Consider the following 21,397-nt stretch of genomic DNA (forward strand, 5'->3'; position numbering starts at 1 on the left):
ATGTATGATCCAGCGATTGTAGTCATATTCCTTCTTTTATAGTGGCAACCAACATTCGGTTGCATTTTTCGACTAAATACACGATGTCCTACACGTTCTTTTATTTAGGATTGTTTTGTGCTCTAATTTCAGTCCGGAAAGTAGAAACATATCACGTAAAAAAAAAAAAGATTTAAGTTTGTGCGACAAATAAAAGGTTTTGGGTACTGAGAAACACAGAAAAACTGAAACAAACCAGAAAGGAGTTCGTAACATCTCCAGAAACAAGCCTCGAAAATTTAAAAAATGTTGATTGAAGAAAAATGGCGGAATAACGGAAGCTTGAACAGAAAAAAAAAATAAGAAAATCTAATTTTCATAAAATCGAGCAAGCTGTGTTGAATGAAAGGATTGATCAGTGGTGACACAACTAGGCAAAGAGTACTCATTAAGAGTGCGATAGTTAACTTATTACCAATGATTATTCAGCTTTGATTCAATGTATTTGCATATTTAGTGATGGCCCATAACTGAATGCATCGCTTGAGTGAATAAAAAGGGTTGAAACTACTGTTTTTCGTTCTAGAGAGATCACCAATATTTATGCTATTTTTTTTACCTATCACTCGTGATGAAATGTTTTGAAATGGAATATCAACTGCTACTTTATGTTTGTAAAGACATCCTTACATGTTGGAGCGGTAGTACTTTTTCAAGCATCTTTAGTAATTATAAAAATATTCAGAATAAAAATCTTTTTTTTTTTGTAAGAAAAGCATTATAAATAGCAGAAAGAAAAAAAGCGAAGAAAAAAGTTTAAAAAAATCGAAATCCCACAAAAAAACGAGCTGACGTGTGCATCACATGACTTCCTTTTCCACCATTTTAAAGTTATTTCCCCATTATTGGCAATTTTAATGTGATTCAATACTTAACTCTCTAAATATCACCAACAACGGCCAAATTGAAACCAGATTTTAAAAAAAAATCCGCCAAATTTGTCGCCAAGTTGGCGACAAAACTTGGCAACTAAAATCTTGGCGATATATTGCCAAGTGTTTGCATAAATTATAACCCCACTTGAGTTTGCATTGAAATTAACCTTGATTTCCCCCAAAAAGGTGTAAAAGACCCCCTTTGGAATATCTGAATGCAACCAAAAAGGGAGGCGCACAACGAGACCCCACTAGGAGTTTACGTACCAAATTTCCACTTTCTAGGACATACCGTTCTAGAGTTATGTGACATACATACGCACATCCGCATATAAGTACTAGGACTGGGCGATATACCGATACGTCATATATCGATATATAGTTATTACCACGGTAACGATATTTAGGTTTCTATCCATCCGATATATCGGTTGAAACGGAAATACGGGACATAATTACGGAGAAATTGAAATACTGACTCAAAAATACATAACTTTTTATAGTTATGTATGATGGATGATTGCTTGAAATTTCAAGAAATTAACTGCATTCTTCAATCAGTTATTTTATTTTTAATTATAGTACAAGGGAAAATTAACAGGGCCGCCGAAGGTCAAGGTGGACCAATTGTCAGATTGATCTCCAGATCCCATCCCCCTAAAAAGTTTTCAAGAGCGGGGCCCTTCTAAGGACCGCGCCCCTTGTTTCTGACAAGGCTGATATGGCCTCTCGTGGGCCCTGAAAAGTGAATGCGTGTTGGTTAAAAAAGCGTCTTAATGCAAAAATTAAAAAATAACCAATAGAGGTATCAACAAAGTTCATAATTCTAATTAAACGTAAACCATTGATATTACGCTGAATAAAAGGTTTGCGAAATATACTGAACAGAAATGTTTGTATTAAAAAAGAAATGAAAAACGAAAAAAACCTAATGAGATGAAATAAAATACACCACCAGCTCAATCATTTCCATCCGAGCTGTCGTATCTCACTAAACGGAGCGCAACTCATATAGCTGAATGAAAATAGTTTATCTTCGATAATAAGAGGGAAAATTTTTATTCCGTTCATAACACGAGGCAACACTTGAAACGGTAATCCAATTTTAAAGCGTTATCGCCGGCAACCCTGACGTGTTGTTATTGACCGATCGAGTTCAAATTTTGCTCCGATTACTTTTTATTATAGTGTCACAGAACTTGGGGGGTGTCACTTGTTGAAGTCCCCCCCCCCAAAAAAAAACATTTTCCCATATATAAATAAAGACCATCCTAATGTATATATATATATATATATATATATATATATATATATATATATATATATATATATATATATATATATATATATATATATATATATATATATATATATTGGGTTCGTGAGAAACCAATATGTTCTCCTTTTTTTGAAGTAGGGAAGGTTGACGATATTTTTCATCATTTATATATAGTTTCGTTATCATTCAGAAACAACGCTTAATTTGTATGGGAGCTCAACTCTTGCTCTTAATTTTTATCCTTTGGGAGTTTTTACATATTAAAAGAAATTTCGACATTTTTTTAAAAAACTAAACCTGAAGAACATAAGTTCCAACACTTCTTTCACTAAAAATTAACCACAAATATGTTAAAAATAAAATAAAAATAGTAGCAATTCGAATAGTCACAATCAGATATAATGTATTATACCTTTTGTTTCGATACTTTAAATTACTTTGTAATATGAAAGAAAATATTTTCTTTTTCTTTACTATTTGTCTTTATTTAAAAAAAGGGCAAGAACATGTTTTCAGTTGTCTCACTAATCGATGATCTCAACAACATCAGACCCAGATTTCACTTTTTTTAGATTTACGACAGTACACACCTCTTTAGGTTTTCCAGCACGTTGCGAAGAAATGGCTTAATCCTCCTGGGAGGGTTCAGTCGGAAAGATCAGAAGCGGAATTTGAATTTTTCCAGCTAGCACCAATAAAAACAAATTCTACTATATTGAGAATATTTTAAATTTTGATGTGTATAGCTACGATATTTATCTTTTTGTTATCTTCAAGCATTATTGCTCATTATTTTTTATCAACAAATATCATTAAAGCTCATAAAATAATGTTCTAGTTCTTTTCATATTTAATATTTGAATTAATCTAATTAGCGACCTTTTTTAAGCAAAGATTTCTGAAATTATTAGTGTGGTTCAGGGTCTTTTCAAGCAAAATAAACGTATTAGTGACCGTTTTAAGCAAATATCTTTGAAACTATTAGTGTGGTCTAGGGCCATTCCACAAAAACGGGCATTTTGTTCCGCTATGTGACGCTTCATACATGTCATTAAAAATAATAATTCAGAAAGGTAATGAACAAACTTTTGTTGCTTAAGAAATCACAAACGAATGTTTGACTTCTTAAGCGAAAATTTTCGTCATTATCTTTTGAAATTATTTCTTTTTTATGAAACATAGGAACAGTCACGTACGGGGCAAAATGACCGTTTTCAGTGAAATGGCAATATACATAATGTTTTTTTTTTTTTCAACGGTTTAAACTATTATTTGTCAACAAATAAGATATGTTTCCTTTACATTGGAGCCTTAGTTTTCAAAACCCACAATTTGTTTCGTCATTGCTACATTAATACAGCAAACTACAAGAGGTCGACATTGTGAATCTCGTACGAGACGCATGCAAATAAATTAAATTTCAAGTAACAAAGTTATTTAATAAAAAATAATACTGTGTCAGGAGTATCTTTGTGTCAAATGTGCTAATTCCTGTTCAATTAAAATATTAAAATCTATAATGAAATGTCGGTGAAATTATTGAGTCGAATTTTCCCGCACGTGACGGTGGAATGGCCCTCTAGAGTTTTTTCAGCGAACTTATCGTATCAGCGACTTTTTAAACTAAAGATTTCTGAAACTATTAGTGTGGTTCAGCGTATTTTTTAGCGAGTGGAATATTTCAGTACCCATAAAAACAATCTCGTAAAATTTTCGATTTAAATAGGCTGCAGATTGGTATCGTAAATAATATAAACAGCTTTCTTAAGCTAAAATTTTTAACCATTCAGTTTTGTTTTTCAATTAACCCTTCGGTTCTCAGTTTCATTCAATAAAATGTTATTACAAATGAAGTCTCGTGGAAGCTTTTAATAGTCTTTTTTTTTTTTTTTGATGATGAACTTCAGCTGTATAAGGAAAATTAATATAAGGCATACTCAAAAAGGAAAGTTATGTTACAGGGGAGTCTTTGTTGCAAATAATATTTTTTAAATGAAGGGCTGGTAATCAACATTTAATTTTCCATGTGAACAACTATGTTATTAGAAGCTTAGAATTATTTACTTGATGAAGTGGTAAAAGAATGCACGGTGTGAATCTAGTCGATGTAAAATTAATTAATAGTTTTAAAATATCGACTTCATTTAACTAGCATTAAGAAAGTCTTAAACTACTTAAAATTATAAAATATATTTTCATAGTAGTTAATGCGGGAATGAAACTACTCCGGGTATGAAAATTTTACTTAAATTAGATGAATGAAAAATTGTGTAGGTGTATGATAGATTTTTATGCAACTGACCTATTCGATTTCGCGTCTTCCCTTAGTGTATAGTGGTGATTAATCTCCAAAGATATCAAAACATGCGGAAGAAAAGTGTACTTCTTAGATGTACGGTCGTCTAATAACTACGCTGGAAAACAATAACTATAAACTGGAAAATATGTAACCTTAATTAAGTTCGTGAAGCTCAATGAGCAGTTTAACTTGGTCAACTTGCAAATATTTTGCGATAAACAAAGGTTACATTGGGTAGCGCGCGTGTAAAGATGCATTAACTTCTTCCTTTGTAAATACCTTTTACAAATTATTTTTTTCCCTCATGAATGAAATCCATAATTGCTAAAGAATATTTAGATGAACTTCGCATTTTTTTTTCTCTCCGGGAAGGAAAAATGCAATATTGCAAAACGGCTTTCTTAGTTGAATTGCATTCTTATTAAAACATGTTTTCTGAAATTTACTGCTGAAAGCCGCTTAACTTTATGAAGTTACATCTAAGCCGGAATTTCATTATTGGTTTTGCATTATGAAAACATGTTTTACGCCAATCAAGTATATTTTAGACACTTATGAAAAATGAAATTAAACAAATTATTATCAAAGTTATGTATAGTTCATCCCTTCAGAAAATATGATAATCAAACAGGCGGTCGTCAGTGATCAGAGTGTTTTTCCAAGTAGCCAAAAAGAGTTATCTTTCTTAGCGGTGTGTAGCCCCGTTATGCTACGAGTGAATGAAATCAAAGCGAGTGCCTATCGTTTCAGTGTCATCACTCAATCTCTCATCCTAACATAGATTATCTTAGCGGTGTGTCTACTCGTCACTTCGTGGTAGTGTAGTAAGTGGCGATTTATCTTAAAAGATACCCGACTTTGTTCAAGAAAAGTGTTGTAACAGCTCAGTGTTATTGCTTTTATAAACAGCGGCTTTCGTTAAGGCAGTCGATTCTATGGTAAAGCGAATATCATCAAAGAATCCATTTCTGTGATGAAAATGATTCTGAGAATAATTAAGTGTTCGCGTGATTCTGTTTAATGATTGAGATCGTTAATAAACGAAAGTTTTTCCTCTTACAAATGGTTGCATTTGTTCTGAGCTATTGAGCGTAATGTTTTAATAAAGAAGGTGTTTTTTTTTTTTTTTTTTTTTTTTTTTTGAAAATAAGTTCGATTAAAGTACGAATTTATAAATAATGTAGAAAGGTTTTTAATTTGGTTTTTGTAGATTAAGTTCATATTTAACTTACCTGTGCTTCAAAGTTAATCGTTAATTTAATGGTTGTATTAGAAGATTTAAATTAACGAAACTTTTTTAAAACAAAATAAATTACATCGTACATAACGATTTTCGTTTTTCAATCCCGTGTCATAGCAATGGATATTATGTTTTTCGATGCATTATTAACTATTTCTTTTCAACTATTAATCGTCACAATTTAAAGTTTATTTTGCTCTTTAGATTCATCGCCTTTGTACTAATAATTGATTACATATAGGCTTACGTATGCATCAATGTTTACATATGCATACAGCGTAGATCGGTAAATAACAAATTCATTAAACTATTTGTACAGATGTATTACTTTTATCTGTACATTTATCGCATTATCGTACAAACAATACAAATGAACTTATTTTAGGTATTTTTAGTTGTTATTCATTAAAAAAAAGGTTACTGATCCAATGAAGTATTTCAAATGTACGTAAGTATGTCTTGTAGAGAGATTATCTGCAACATTTTTAAAGGAATGAAGTCGTTCAAATGAACGAGTTCAATGAACGGGTAAAAAAATGAGCGATACTCTGATGAACGGATCATTAAAAAAGAATGATAGTGCCCATCTCTCAAGTCAATAAAATCTGTAGCTAGCAAACATACTTTTTTTTTTTTTAACTTTTCTGAAAAGCCTGTAGGTGACCCCATGCGACACATATCAAGTATTCTGACGCTTTTAATCAGTGCGGCGGAATATTTATTAAATTTTGTCAACCCATTGTTAAACTTGTTTTGCAGCAAGACTCAGAATGTCATACCTCATTACGTTGATTACTGAAGCTTAATGTGAGATTCAATTAATTTGTGAGCATTAACTGGGACTTATAGTAACCTGTCGTAAAAAATACTGAAAGGTAAATATTGGATAGGAAACTTTTGGCAGTTTTCCAAATCTCCTGACTGCGATTTCCTATTTACAAAACATCAGAAAAACAAAAGTCTTACGATTTTAATTTTTCTAATTAACGCTGTTTTCTTTTGTTGAATGATGATTATCGTTAACTTAAGGACAATAATCAAATTACTGAACTTTATTCCTGCAGTCTGGTGCTAATTTGACTTCAGTGCTTCAATATATTTGCGAAGGTTTTTATACATAATAAAGCTCATTTAATTACAACAAATGAATTAATTTTCAGCAGAAAAACTATTTATTATTCAAAGAGAACTCTTTCGAAGACATGTTTCTTTAAAAGAATTGCGGAGCGCATTGATCAATAAACGTTTCCGATAACTATCTAAAAGTTGGTCTCGAGACACATTTTTTGAAGCAGTGCTGTTTTTGCAGATTATTCAGTTAATGGTTCTTGGCTGATAATAAGTAATGCATTTTTTGATAAATAAATACAATGTCTCCTTAATTAAGCGCAAATAAGCGAAAAACTTTTAAAATTTAGATAGTCGTGTTAAAAATACTTTTTTAGTATTCATATTTATTTTATTTGATACTTTGTAGATAATTTAATTTCTTTGAAGAACTATTTGTCAAAACGTTTTTTCTGAAATTTAAAATTAATAATAAACCTAATTTTATAACAAATTCATTTTTTCATCACTTTAGCTTTACATCCTGTCGGAGCTGTTCAAAAAAATCGTTCATGACAAATCGTTCAGTAATGCATAAATATAAATGTATATGATTATTATCGCACATCGGTTAAATATCGCAAATGTTCACACAATAATAGAACTTCAAGACATTAAAAAGTTTTGAAATTTCGCTATTTCTTTTACAAATTGCGAACAAAGTATAATTAAATATTTATAAAACAACTTTTAAAACATTCTCTACGATTTGTAATTTAAAGTTAACCTGGTACGTAATTATTTCTCTTTGCATAAGCCACGTTCTCATTGAAATACTACTCGTAAAAAATAGATTCTTCCTCAAGAGTGTCCTTAAAATAACCCAAAAATGGGTACTTAAGAAAGCATATTAATTGCAATTGGTTACAGATTCCACTATCAAACTCAGTTTGTTAGAATAAATTGCATAAAAGATTCCGTAATGCTGAAAAAATACAAGAAACTTCGATCAATTTTCCCGAAAACAATAAAGCTCAGAAGATACTGAGATAATTTTGAAACAGAAGCCAAGTTTTATAGTTATGTGGCAAAAACAGTAAATAAGATCCATGTAAAGCTCGTGACAAAGTTTTACGCCTTTAACTGCGCCAGGTTCAAAGTTTCATCGATTAACTTTGCCCACATGAATGATTAATCTTTCAGAAAGGCTCCATTATTTTTAGTTTCTAATTTTAGCTTTCCATGGAGTTACTTTTTGTGTCTCGTTTTGAAGCCTATTTGTGTGAACATTATTGGTGATTTTTACCTTTGCTCTTCTAAATCGGCTTGAACTTTAGAATTCGTAATGTCTGCATTTATTGAACTTGGCAAAATAAAGTTTTTACAAATTCCTCTATTCCTCAAAAAAAAAAAGAAAAAAAGATTATTTATTATTTTACTCTTGGTTTTTTTTTTTCTTTTTAGTTTTACATTTTTCTTAATAAAAACTCAATCATAATAGACAATATTGTTTTTAGTTAAAACATTTAAACTAAAAGTGTTACCAAACTATCCTAGCCAAATATTTTAAATGTAACATTTATTTCCTTCACAAAAAATGAAAGAAAGAAAAATCGATTGGATGTGAAAATATTTATTGCTTGTAAAAGAAAATGTAATTAGATGAAAGAAATTTTATAACCCGCAGAGAGAGAGAGAGAGAGAGAGAGAAAATCATTAGGATGCGGAAATATTTATCTTCTGAAAAAGAAAAAAGAAAACTGTGCAAAAGAGAAATTTATAGTCTGCGAAAGAAAAAGAAATTAAAAAAATAATAGTAGTATTAGTACTAGTAACAATAATATAGTGCTTATACTACTTCAAACTTTTATTTACTCTGAATAATTATGGATGAGGAAAAAAAAAGTAAGATTTTCTGAAGCTAGAGCAAACGTTTTGCAACTAAACTAAAAAAAATTAAGAATAAATAAATTCAGAATTTTATTTATTCTAAAATTATCTTAACTAAAATTCAGAACACAAGATCTATTTAGGATGCTTTCCCAATCAGTTAGTTAAAATTGGAAACATCAAGAGTTAAGAAAAGTTTTACATTATTTTTTGCGATAATATAAAATCAATTAAACCTTAACACTGAAAGGTACAGTTCAACCTAAGAAGGTTTTTCTTATTTTACATAAATGTGCGCTGCTTTGATTTATGTATCAATTCGTTCTTATTTTTAATTGCAATTTCATTTTAGATAGTCCCAAAATGTATAGCGAATGATGGTTTTTAACTTTATACACGTAAAACGATTCAACTTTAAAGATACTGATGATTTTAATTTCATAAACTTTTCTCTGTCTTTTAAGAAAAGAGCGTGCTATTATTAATCCTTTTGGTACGTGAAAATGATTTTTCAAAGCTACAAACATTCTCAAGTACCTATAATTGTTTGGAATTGGAAAAGTGAGTACTGGTATACTTGTTTTACATGTGCCGTTTTTTATTTGAACAGCACTTGAAACCTGAAACGACACCTTTATACTCCGCCCCCCCCCCCTTTTTTTAGTGTTTGCCTAGATCAATAAATATGTATTTACAACCATGTACCAAATATTAGTTTTTCGAAATACTGAAATTTTTTGAAGGAAATTGTGCTTTAGTGCCGTAATTTTTACACAGCGTAAGTTCCGTCTGATAAAAGTCTTTAAGATGTAGTCGTAGATAACGTTTCAAGAAAATTGAGCTACAATGGGTTGCAGAATTTCAGTCCTAAACTCGCTCAGTAATATTTGAAATATTTAGAAAGATTTGATTTAAGAATCCAGAAAGAAATAATTTCATTACATTAGTATATTTTTGAATTGGACAGATTTGCAAAGTCACAACTTTTTAAATTGAGATAAAATATCTAAAGTATTTTCATACATTTGATTTTTTCCTCATTAAAAGCTCTATCAAGCTATTGATGTATGTCAATTTTTGTTAAAAGAAAAAAAAATCTTGAGTAACTAATTTTTGCGGATGTCTTTTCAAACAACGTTCTACAAAGAAACAAATGTCTTTTGAGCTTCATAAATTGCCTGAACTTGAGATTTTGTATTTCTACATTTTCTAACATTTTGTTTTTTTACATTTTGCAAATAAAACTCACACAATTAGTTAGTAATAGCATTACGTTATTTTATTAGTTATGCAAAATATTAAAGTATTTCAAAGAAATATATTGGCAAAAATCTAGCATACTTCATTTTAGGCTCAAATTTAGACACAACGACTAATTTGCTACATAGTTTATCCGCTGATTTGCTCTAATTAATTAAAGATCGATCTTTTTCGAATCATTTTTAGTTATTTACTTTTCTTTTCTTTTCTCTTGCCAAAAACTGCGTTTACTTAAAAGTAACTAATTCATTAATATTAAGGAAAAAGCATCATTTGATTGCTTTCACACAGATCAAAGAAGAATGGTTTTCAAACCTTCTAATTAGTACTTTGCCTTTCCAAAAATCCTCGAAAATGAAATGTATTACTTCTTAGCAACTGTGACTTATAAGCTTTTCTAAAATTAAAAATTAGAAGTCTTAAATTGCTAGCCGATTAGGCTGGAGAAACTAAAGAGTAACCAACCGATAGGCGACATTTAACTAGCAAATTATTTGCATCTAAGTAATTATTTAGACATACATAATTCTATTAGATGTTACGCATGTTTTTTATACAGTTGAAATAAATTTGAATATAATTTTGATATACATTTATGTAATAATAAAGTCGGTTAGTACCAGTTCTTTCGTTAAAATCTGTAGTCATCCATGTAAAACTGTAAAAGTGTAATCTAAGAGCCTAAAAATGTTTGAATACCATTTTGTATTAGTTTATGTGTTAATATAATTTAAACGCTGCAATTATTTTCTTTCTGTAAGTTAAGTAAGTATGCGAAAAATTTATCTCATTGCGATTGTCATCAAAAATCATTACCTATTTCAAAAGCTAATCAATTTCTAAATTATCTTAAAATGCATTGTTTTAACCGTCATAAGGCAACAGATGCAACGTTTCAGGGATTTTATTTGTCTTAAATAAATAAAACAGTTGCTGATGGCATAAAATTTAAGTACTGAGAATCGGTGCAATCTGAAAAGACTTCGATGCTGAGCAAGATCATGCGCAAAAGCGAAAAAATGTATCAGCAACTGATTTTTTTTTCTTTTTTCTTTCTTTTTATTTTATTTTATTTACTTATTTATTTATTTATTTATTTATTTTTGAAGAAAATTAATAAAAATAAAGAAATTAATAAATAAAAATAGCACTTCATGTTTTCTACCACGCTCTTTCAGAAAATAAAGTGTTGAGAAATGTATAAAAATTCTGCTTTGGATTTAAAATAAAAATACGTTTATGATATGTAATAACATTTCAAGAATTTTTCAAATTGAACGCAATGGAAAAAATGAAATTTTTCTCTTTAATTTAAACAATGCTGAATATGTATTTAAAAAAATACTCCCTCATCCCCATTCTGATTGGAAAGTGTTGTTAATCAATCTAATTAATCAACTGTTTTAATCACTAGAACAAAAGTACTTTTAGATAAAAAAAAAGTGCTTCTATTAGAGAAGAAAATCCGACTAAATAAATTACATTAATTACGGTTCTTAATTAAAGCTTCAAACAATTCTTCCCATAATAGAGCACTAAACCACATTTTGTTAAAAGGGGTAGAAGAAATTATTTCATTCATCGTTCGATGTATATCAGAAGCAGAATTAGGTTTAAAAAATGCCTGTTTATAGTTATTAAATATGATGTAAAATAAAAAAAAAACTTACCCGCTTTGTGACTTCAACGGAGTTTTCCGAGACAAACATAACAGTTTCTGAAATTTTTGTGTCCAAAGAACGGAGAACTTGTTCGATGTTGTAGATGCCTACCATTCCAGATGTTAATCGCTCTAGAGCACTAATATATTCACTCCAAGACGAATCCAACTCGGAGACACTGGCCAAGCAGCCTCGGATTATATTGAGACACATGCCTGCACACGGCTTAGCGTTTAAGATTCCCTGACATTGCGGACAATAGGTGAGGCGTACTAATGCTTTTCTACAATCAGGTCCAAAATCCATATGCTCCGTGCTGTTGATGACTTCGACCCCTAATTGAAGAGCATCCAGAAAAGTCCTTGCTGCTTCAAAGGATCGAGTAATTTGGGTAGATATCTTATCTGGTAAATCTCCAAAGGGCTGGATTTCCATTTGGGCATTGCGCAAGCACTCTTTATAGTTATTGCTAAAGTCTTTTGGATTGGCATTAATGGCATGTTGATAGGCTAAAGGAAATAAAGAGTCAAAGAAAGAATTAACACGTTCTTCTAAGTCCACGTCTTGTCCACTCAGGTATGCCAACATGTCAGCAAATAGTTGGCCGAGATGGACCCGAGCTTGGCTTTCCAGAGATTTGTAGACATCCACAAATAAAGCATTTGTGCTGTTTTCAGCAATCTGTACCATTTGCAGAAATGTATCTAAAAAAAAAGAAAAAAACACAGTTACCGAACTTCTTATGCAGAAATCAAAGAATATAGTTGTTTCTTAAAATTGAATTGATGCTCTCATCTTAAACATTAATTTATTACTAAAGAAGTAATTCTATATTCTTTGCTACAATATCACTGCATAATAAATACACAAAAATGCAATTTATTAAAGCAGGATCATGTTTAGTACTAGATTTGAATGATCGTGGGCGTGCTATTAATTTAATAAATTTCTGCCTGAATAATCCCGTCAGGTTATGTAAAAAAAAAAAAAATGCTGTGACATTAGCTGCATTAACTACTGACAGTGAAATTCTTCACTCATATCGACTGTCAATTAATACCGAGCTCAAAATAACTCGCTTGAATTAGCCAATGATTTTAGTAAGCATAGGGTTATCTAATCATGATTATTTATTGTTTATTGCTCAGCATACGATATTATACGTACACAATATGTGACTCTTTTGGCTGTCAAGGAATAATATTTAACTGAATTAGTGCCGAGGTAAGTATAATCCGAACATAAGTCTTTTAATAAGAACGATAGAGGTAAGCCGAGGTAAGTATAATCCGAACATAAGTCTTTTAATAAGAACGATAGAATAATCTAAGCAAAATGAATGTCTTGAACAGCCCCTCTGAACTACGTTATTTTTGACAATCAGTTATTATCAGTGTGTAAAAATTTGAAGAGAAGAAAAATCATCAAAAACATCTGTTTCTTAAAAAAATATGTGCTTTTAGTTAGTTTGTGTTATGCAATACTTTCTTCATTGTCTTTACTTTGCTGTTTGATATTTTAGGTAGAACTTGCATGATGAGTAAAACTATTTTCAACAATGGTTAATGAGATCAAAGCAATTTTGAGTTCCAAAAATGAAAATAACAACAAAGTTTCATGTGTAAATGCAAAAGCCCTACGAGAAAAAATCATTAAGTTTGAGTCAGATTGTAGGAGAATGTAGCGTAAAGTGAAATATCGGGCCAACTGAAATGGCCAACTGATTTTACATTATGACTGTACGTCATATTTAGTAATGTATTAACTATGTTCTTAAAAATACAGTTGATTTCAGTAAAAAATGTAATTCCTCCAAAGATCGAGGTATATCTATTATGCAAGTAGTTTTCAAAGTTTCATTCCCATTTTGTAATATTTTGTGGCTTATCAAAAATAAGTTTTTCATTATGAAATGATTACATGTATTTTATTAATTGAGTATAATATGTTAAATATTAATTGAAGTCTACTGATGTCTGGAGCAGTTTTTATTTATTCAATATTATTAGTAATAATAGGCATGTTTTGATTTCAAACATTTAATACAATTTGTCAAGTGTACGTGGGGTAAAGTGAAATCATTCATTTCGTTTGCTTATTCTTTTATGTATTAAACTACATACGTATTCATTTATTAAATTTCTACACTTTTAAACTCACTAATTAATTATTTCAATCACTTTTTTCTTATTCATTCAATATTTTATTCACTCAATCATTTTTCTCACGCATAATTAATTTCATTATCTATTCATTCGCTCATTGTTTCAGGATTTACTCGTTTATTTATTCGTTCGTTTACTCGTTTATTTATTCAGTGATTTGATAAAAAATGATTTTAATAATCAAAGAGAAAATATTTATTTTGAAAAGTTATTTCATTTTTCACTTTCATTTTTCCCTCCGTGCAAAATTAGAGAAATTTTTCTACCTTTTTTTTTTTTTTTTTTTAAAGCGCAAACGTTTGGCCGAGAATAAAAAATATTTCCTTGCAAGTTTTGTAATAAAACACATTGACCTTTCTTTATGAACTTTAGCTTTCAAAAATTTCCAATTTTTTAATTTGTAAAAATGTAAGTTGTCTTATCTACACTTTACTCCCTCTCCCACCCCCATTACCCTATTTCTAACGAAAATTATCCCTAAAATTTATTTTCAACAAGTTTGTTCAAAAATTAATCCTAAGATTTTCCCCCAAGTCTTTCAATTTGGAATTTTTCAAAACAGCGCACGCAGCCACACGATCGCAAGATCGCAATCGGCGCCAAATAAAGGAAGAACTGTAGAAGGACTTCTACAGCAGAGACATGTGCTCGGAGGAGAAAAAAAGCTTATTCCTCGGGACGCGCAAGCTGACTCAACTGTACGGACTATGAATGATTTAGCAAGCTGCTACATTTCACGCAACGTATGACAACTTGCCACGCGTTACACGTTCAGGATAATGGTAGTAGTGTTTCAGTTGTTTGCATCAAAAGATAACAAGTGCTTAAGTTGAAGAAAAATAAAATGCGGCGATGGCGAAAGGGATTAGGAATGGTTTTTTGGGTTCTTTTCAAAAAGATCAAACAGCTTTAATGCCATTGATCTTGCTTTAGAAGTATGAACTGTATTTTTAACCTTAAGATATTCGATTTTAATGGGTTTTTTATTTTAATGTTTGATGTTTTCAATATTGATTTTTTTTCTGACTAATTGTTTCTCAACGTTTCGAGTGATTCAAGTTTTTATTGTGATTTGATAATGATATGGAAATTACTGTTGTTATGACAATAAAAAAAATAATAAATGGCTTTCTTGTTTTGTGTAATGTATATTTTGATGTAATATAAGATGGAAACGCAGCATTTCTAAAAGCTTAGCGGACATTGAAGTTTAAAAAAGAACCTTCTTGGTTAGAAGATTTACTTATTTCTCTTTCTCCTTTTTTTTTTTTTTTTTTTGAAACTATCAACTTGAGAAAAACGAGCTTATACAGACCTTCCTTCCAGGGCTTTTATATTAAATGGTGGATTATCGAAATAAATAAATAAATAAAAATGATATTTAAATAAGGTTTTAGCTTAAATATTGGAAATATCTTTAGTTCTGAAGCAAAAAAAGAAAGAAACTTGTCGGTCCAATTAAATTGCTATGCATCTAACATAGTGTTCCAAATTTTTCTTGATTATGACATCTTAATGTACAAGAAGCTGAAAAGCGTATACAAGATCCACCTGTTTCTAAAATATAGCACGTAGATAGGGTGCAGGAGAGTCTAACCAGTAAATGAACACTCACGCACAATTTCACTTTTAGATATTTATTATATAAAAACTAGCCTTTAAGGCGAGGCATTAAAATCGATTTACTAATATTTGTAATTCCAAAAAAAAAAAACTGAAAGAACTTTTATTTAACTGCTTGAGGTATTTTCTGTACTTTAAATGAAAACGAGCGCTGCCACCTAGTAAATGAGTATTTCGAACAGGTTCATAAACATAAAACCTTTCAGTTTTCCTTTTGAAATTGCATTGACGGAATTTACTCTTTCCCATTTCTCTGCAAAAAAACTTTTAGAATCTTACTATTCAAAACAAATCATGAACTGGTCATTCACTGGGATGTGTTTGTTTCTCTGGTAGATCTACCACACACAGGGCACAGGGGTGCCCGGATGGGAGGTTACTGTGATCTTCCAAAGAATTCCATTGTCGGCAAATTTTGTCCGGCGATTCCGCAAAATTATTATCATTTGGCCAATTTCGGCTGACGATTCGGAAAACTTATCATCATTCGACCAAATTTGGAGTTTCATTTGGCATATTTCGTCTGACGATTAGGCAAAGTTGTCATCATTATGCAAAATTTTTAGTTCCATCCTGCAAAAATTATCATCTTTCGGCAAAATTTTTAGCTCCATTCGGCAAAAATTATCATCATTCGCAGAATTTGGAGTTCCCTTCGGCAAATTGAGGGTTACGGTCGTCCCAAAAACTTAAACTTGGGGCGCCCCTGAACCTACATCTAAAAGAAAGTTCAGTTAGTAGAAAATTCACTTTCAAACGCGAATATTTACTTTTAAAAACGGTGTTACAGTTTAAAACTTTTCCATCCAATTTACTTCATGATTTTATTTAAAAACACAAAGAAGCACGTGTTTCTAGCAGAAGTAAAAACAATCAACACGTAGAAGACATATGATTAGTGTTATGTTTAAAAGCTAGTTCTGGGAAACACTTTAAGTTCGTAAGTATACCGGTTTATTTCTTTCTGTCAACAAGACTTAAAGTGGCATGAATATCACAGCAGTAACTATGAATAACAAGAAGCTAACAAGCCTAAATATTTACTCAGTAAACTATCGGTAACACTGAAGTTGGGGGAAAAGGATTGGCGAGAATGCAGTTTAGAAAGCATTGTGGCTGGACGCCAAGTTTGATTTCAAGGCAAGGATACAGAAGCATCCCGATATAGATTTCGCACTCAAACCCTGAATTTCCACCCTTTCCAATTAGGATCATAGATGTTTAACGAAGTGTTGCGCAGTTCTATAAGCACAAAGTGGAACTTTTTTGCGCTGTCATTTTTTTCTTTCTCTTTGCTCGGTTTTGTTTAACGAAATATAGAGGGAAACTAATTTTCATTTTATTTGGAAGTAAATGATGTTCGTTATATCCTTAAAAAGTTCACCGTTTGTTTTGTTTATGTGGTTTTTAATGAACACCAAATAGTTTTCAACACGGAATTTGTTTCTTTAGATTCTGTGAACACGAAAACTCCCCCTCCCCCGCATTCAGGCTGTCTTTTGTTTAGTCTACCGTTTTAAAGCATACTTAAGAGAATAAGTTTCAGATAAAATAATAATAATGACAGGTAACACATAAACTACAGTTCGAAATTTTTACTCATATCCTGAAAGTTTGGAGCAAAAAAATAAATTTTAATTCGTATAAAATTTAATCGTTCCAATAACTTTCACACAAACGAAATTTCTCTTCTTAAAAACATCCATTTGAATGTCTTAGTTTCTCATATAGATGTTTTTTTAATTTCAGATCTAGTGTAATTTACTTTCAGATCAAATTCAATTGCCGTTACATTTGGGCGTAATTTTTTTTTTTTTTTTTTTTGAAGTTTCGTGAATTCAATCTAATGTTTATTATAGTTGAAATTATATTTGTTTTACTTTTCGGCTGAGTTGAGTCTTACTTGTTTTAACTTAAGATTGATTTGAGTCGTAACGCTCATTTTTATTATTATTTTTTTAAATTTATTTCGATTATTTATTTTTTTTTCTACGATTGAAGTAAAGCCATACTTTGAGCATTTAAAGTTCAATGAGTCTTTTACACATGATTTTGCGTTAACCATATTTTAATGTATAGAGCGAGTAAAAAATGTACTTCAATCATGCTCAAAATTTGGTTTGATTCATTCAAAAATAATGTTTGAAATGTTAAAATATATTTTACTTTTGTCTTTATTTTAGTGTCGTTTTCAAATGATTACACAGTGGGATGTCTATTAGGCCTCTTTCAAACGACGCAACTTGGCTGAATCAACTAGTTGATAGGCAATGTTTTCGAAAAGTTGATTCAACTATCCGCGTCGTGTGTAGTAGGCCTTAATCGCTCTAGTTCGCAAACATTTCTGGCGGCTTTATTGGCGTCTTTACTTGTAATCTTGTTAGCTTGTTTTTAAGATGTGTGGTAAAAAAAAAAAAAAAAAAAAAAAAACGAAATTTTGTAAAATTTTGTACGCATTTGTCGAAAAAACTCAGATAAGCACTTTTTTTAACTAAGCTATTTTTGTTTACATCTTTTAAAAAAAATTATTCTAATTAAAATACATTTAATAATTAGCAATTGGTTATAAAATTTCATTTCATAGAAGAAATCTTTTACGATTCCAGCGTGTATGAAGGTTAATGCTTCAGCTAGTGCTTTTGGTAAGTTCACTAATTGCGTTTTGGAGATTAAAAATTCAAATTAAATAAATTAAATTAAATCATAAATCATTGTGATAATAATATTTACTTCAGTTAGGTAATGGACGTTAATACATACAGTGAAACCTGTGTAAGTTGACCACTTACGGTGCACTACTTTAGTGGTCAACTTAAACAGGTGGTCAACTTACAGAAGTTGATTTATACGATAAGAGCTAATTCCGTGCCCAAAAAAAAAAAAAGCGGTCAACTTAGACAGGTGGTCAACTTACAAATGTGGTCAACTTCACAGGTTTTACTGTATGTACATACAGACACACACATGTGCAACATTTTACAAAATCTTATCATGATATTTTCCGACAATACTTCAATCTTTTGTAATTGCACGTTAATCAAGAGCTTACCAAGATTTGAAAAAGGAAATTTTCATTCATTGTGAAAGGTCAATATATTCATTGCAAAGGTCCATATTTTTTTTTTTTTTTTACTTAGAAAGAAGTTTTACGGCTATTCGAAAAGAGATATGAAGTTATGTTATTTTGGACTTTTCTAGATTTTTTTCCTCTAAAAATAAATGAATTCTTATGATTTTTTTAAGAAAGTCACCTATTGCTTAATTTTTGTGATGATCCTATATCAAGTATTTAATAATTTTATTTGAGTTGTTTTCATTTTATCAGGAAAAAATAAGTAAAAATTCATATAAAATGTTAAGTGTGCAATTATTTAACAAACGCTGTATGTGTAATAAATTAAAAAGTTTGATTAATTTAACAAGTCCTAGTTTAATTTAATTTTAAAGCAAATAATATATATATTATTAATAATGAGATCAAAAAACGTTCAAATGTTATTGAATCGCTTTTATTTTTATTTATTTATGTTTTTGGTATTTTTAATAACTATTTGAATAACTTGAACGTTCTAAAAATATCTCTTTCACTAAAAAAAAAAACATTTTTATGTAAACTTTCAGATGACTGTTGTCTGTAAAAGGCTTATCGTACAGTTGTTTCTCTAGTATCAAATAGAAATGTAATTTATAAATTAAAAGATGAATTCAATAAAATGTAGGATCCAATGAAGTACGAAAATAAGAATGAAAAAAAAAATGAATGAGCTAACACGAAATTCCAAATATGTCACGAATAAAATTTAAAAACAAGATTGATGCAATGTTTTTTTACTTTAATTTGAATACTCTAAACTTATTGAGAAATGAAAACATTATATCAAACCCAGAATTAAGTACAGTTGTGCATGTCATTCGAGTCCAGTTTCACGATGTGATGCTATCATTTCTTCTTTGCTAAATTTTAGCATAATTATCAATTTTATTTTTACTATTAATTTTATTCCTGATACGACTCACTCTTGAGTTTAAAAAATCTAAGCATCATCTTACATATCAAAGGATCACCGAAGGCTTTAAGCAAATTGTCTTTGATATTTTTGACAATTGGGAACCCTTGAAGCATAATTTTTCAAAAAAAAAACTCAATACTCTAATTTAGCATTTGGATATGCACTGAATTCCGGTTTTTGTTTAAATATTTATAGTTTTCCTGCATTTTGATTTTATAAAAAATGTTTGAACTAAGTTTTCTTACGTTTCTTATGTTTAAAATGATATTTTACTTTTAAAATTGCTTAGACCTAATCTATGACCATGGCGATTTATTTGTTAAAAGTTATTCAAATAACTTTCTTAAAGAATCCTTTTCAAGGAGGCTTCCTAAACGAGGCAGCAGTCCATTAAAAATATATATAGTACTCAAATAATATGCTCTATGATGAAGTCAACAAATGTAAGAACATTACTCAACAATAAAATACGTATACTCAACCCTTATTTGTCTAGAAATCTATTCATCAGCAAAGTGTAAATGAAGTACATCATTACATTCCCAAGCAATACCTTTAATCCTCGTTACAAAATAAAAGTGAAATCTCCTCCATCTTCATCAACACACATCACAGCACTACATGCATAAATCTCTTCATCAACAGCTCGCAAATAAATTATTCTCAATAAATTCCCAAGCGATACCATTTATCCACAATAAAATCTACGTACATCCCTTTTGTTGGCCTAAAAATCTCATCAGCAAATTGTAAATAAAGCACATCATTAAATTCCCAAACACTAACTTTAATCCCCATGACAAAGTAAAAGTGGGTTCTCCTTAAGCTTTATCAACACATCACAACACTTCATGCAAAAAGTTCTTCATCAACAGTTAGCGAATAAATTACTCTCACTAAATTCCCTAGCGATACCATTTATCCACTATAAAATTACCGTATTTAACACTTGTTGGTCTAAAAACCCAATCAGAAAATTGGTCTAAAAACACATCATTACATTCCCAAGCAATGCATTCAATCCTCGTTACAAACTAAAAGTGGATTCTCCTAAATCTTCAGCTACTCACATCACAATACTTTATGCACAAATTTCTTCATAAACAACGATACAATAAATTATTCTGACTAAATTCCCACGTGATATCATTTATCCACAATAAAATTCATGCCCTTAACTTTTGTTGGTCTAAAAACCTCATCAGCAAATTGTAAATAAAGCACATCATTAAATCCCCAAATGCTTTTAATCTGCATTACAAAGTAAGTTAATCTAAATTGAAAAGCCCAAGCCATCATTAAGATGCAATCTAAATAATAAGCTATCGTAAATATGAAAAAGTAATTCTCAAGTATTATTTCTTATATTAGAAAGAAAAATCATGTATTTACGACTATATCTGCGATAAGAAGCTTTTGGCGATTAAAATATTGAAAGTATTAGTACTGCAGCACTGATTCCGGAAACAGATTTATGGAAATGAAGCTAGGATTATTGATACTGATTATTCACGTAATGCAGTGATGTCATAACATCAGTCACTGATATGGGGAGCGAAATGAATGATTAAGATAGGCTGAACAGCACATCAATCATACTTAAGCTGGAACAGAATGGCTTTAAACTTGTTTCAATGGTGATAGCCATTATGCAGATGCCATAGATATGCTTACAAAGATATCATTTTTCGGAATGTTTTTACATTGTAACATTATATGGGGACTGCATAAAATATATTTCCACGTTTTGAGATAGGAATAGGAATGGTGGGTCATTGAGGTAAGGATATGACCCTGATTTAGGTTTTCAGTGAATCCGGGATTGTGCTTCTTTTTCAGTTGGCATGATTATCTTTAAAAGGCACATGAAAAACGCGGAGTCAGAAAAATCCTGGGCGATTAAATAAAATACACCTCGGTAGTTAGTTCTTCCAAAACAATCTTTCGGGAGCTATGTTACACTGAATTTTCCTAAACTAAAAAAACACCTTGGTGGTTAGTTCTTTCGA

The 21,397-nt window shown here is 30.3% G+C and overlaps 1 protein-coding gene across 1 annotated transcript in view; it reads right to left on the reverse strand.

Moving 5' to 3' along the window:
- The window catches only part of LOC129218499 (glypican-5-like), a 198,614-nt gene that overhangs the window by 116,237 nt on the left and 60,980 nt on the right, over nt 1–21,397 (reverse strand). Inside the window, exon 3 of the mRNA XM_054852784.1 lies at nt 11,600–12,294. Coding sequence (XP_054708759.1) covers nt 11,600–12,294 — 695 coding nt within the window. The remainder of the gene's footprint in view (nt 1–11,599; nt 12,295–21,397) is intronic.

This window comes from Uloborus diversus, chromosome 3 (genome assembly GCF_026930045.1).
Source record: "Uloborus diversus isolate 005 chromosome 3, Udiv.v.3.1, whole genome shotgun sequence".
Lineage (NCBI taxonomy): Eukaryota > Metazoa > Arthropoda > Arachnida > Araneae > Uloboridae > Uloborus > Uloborus diversus.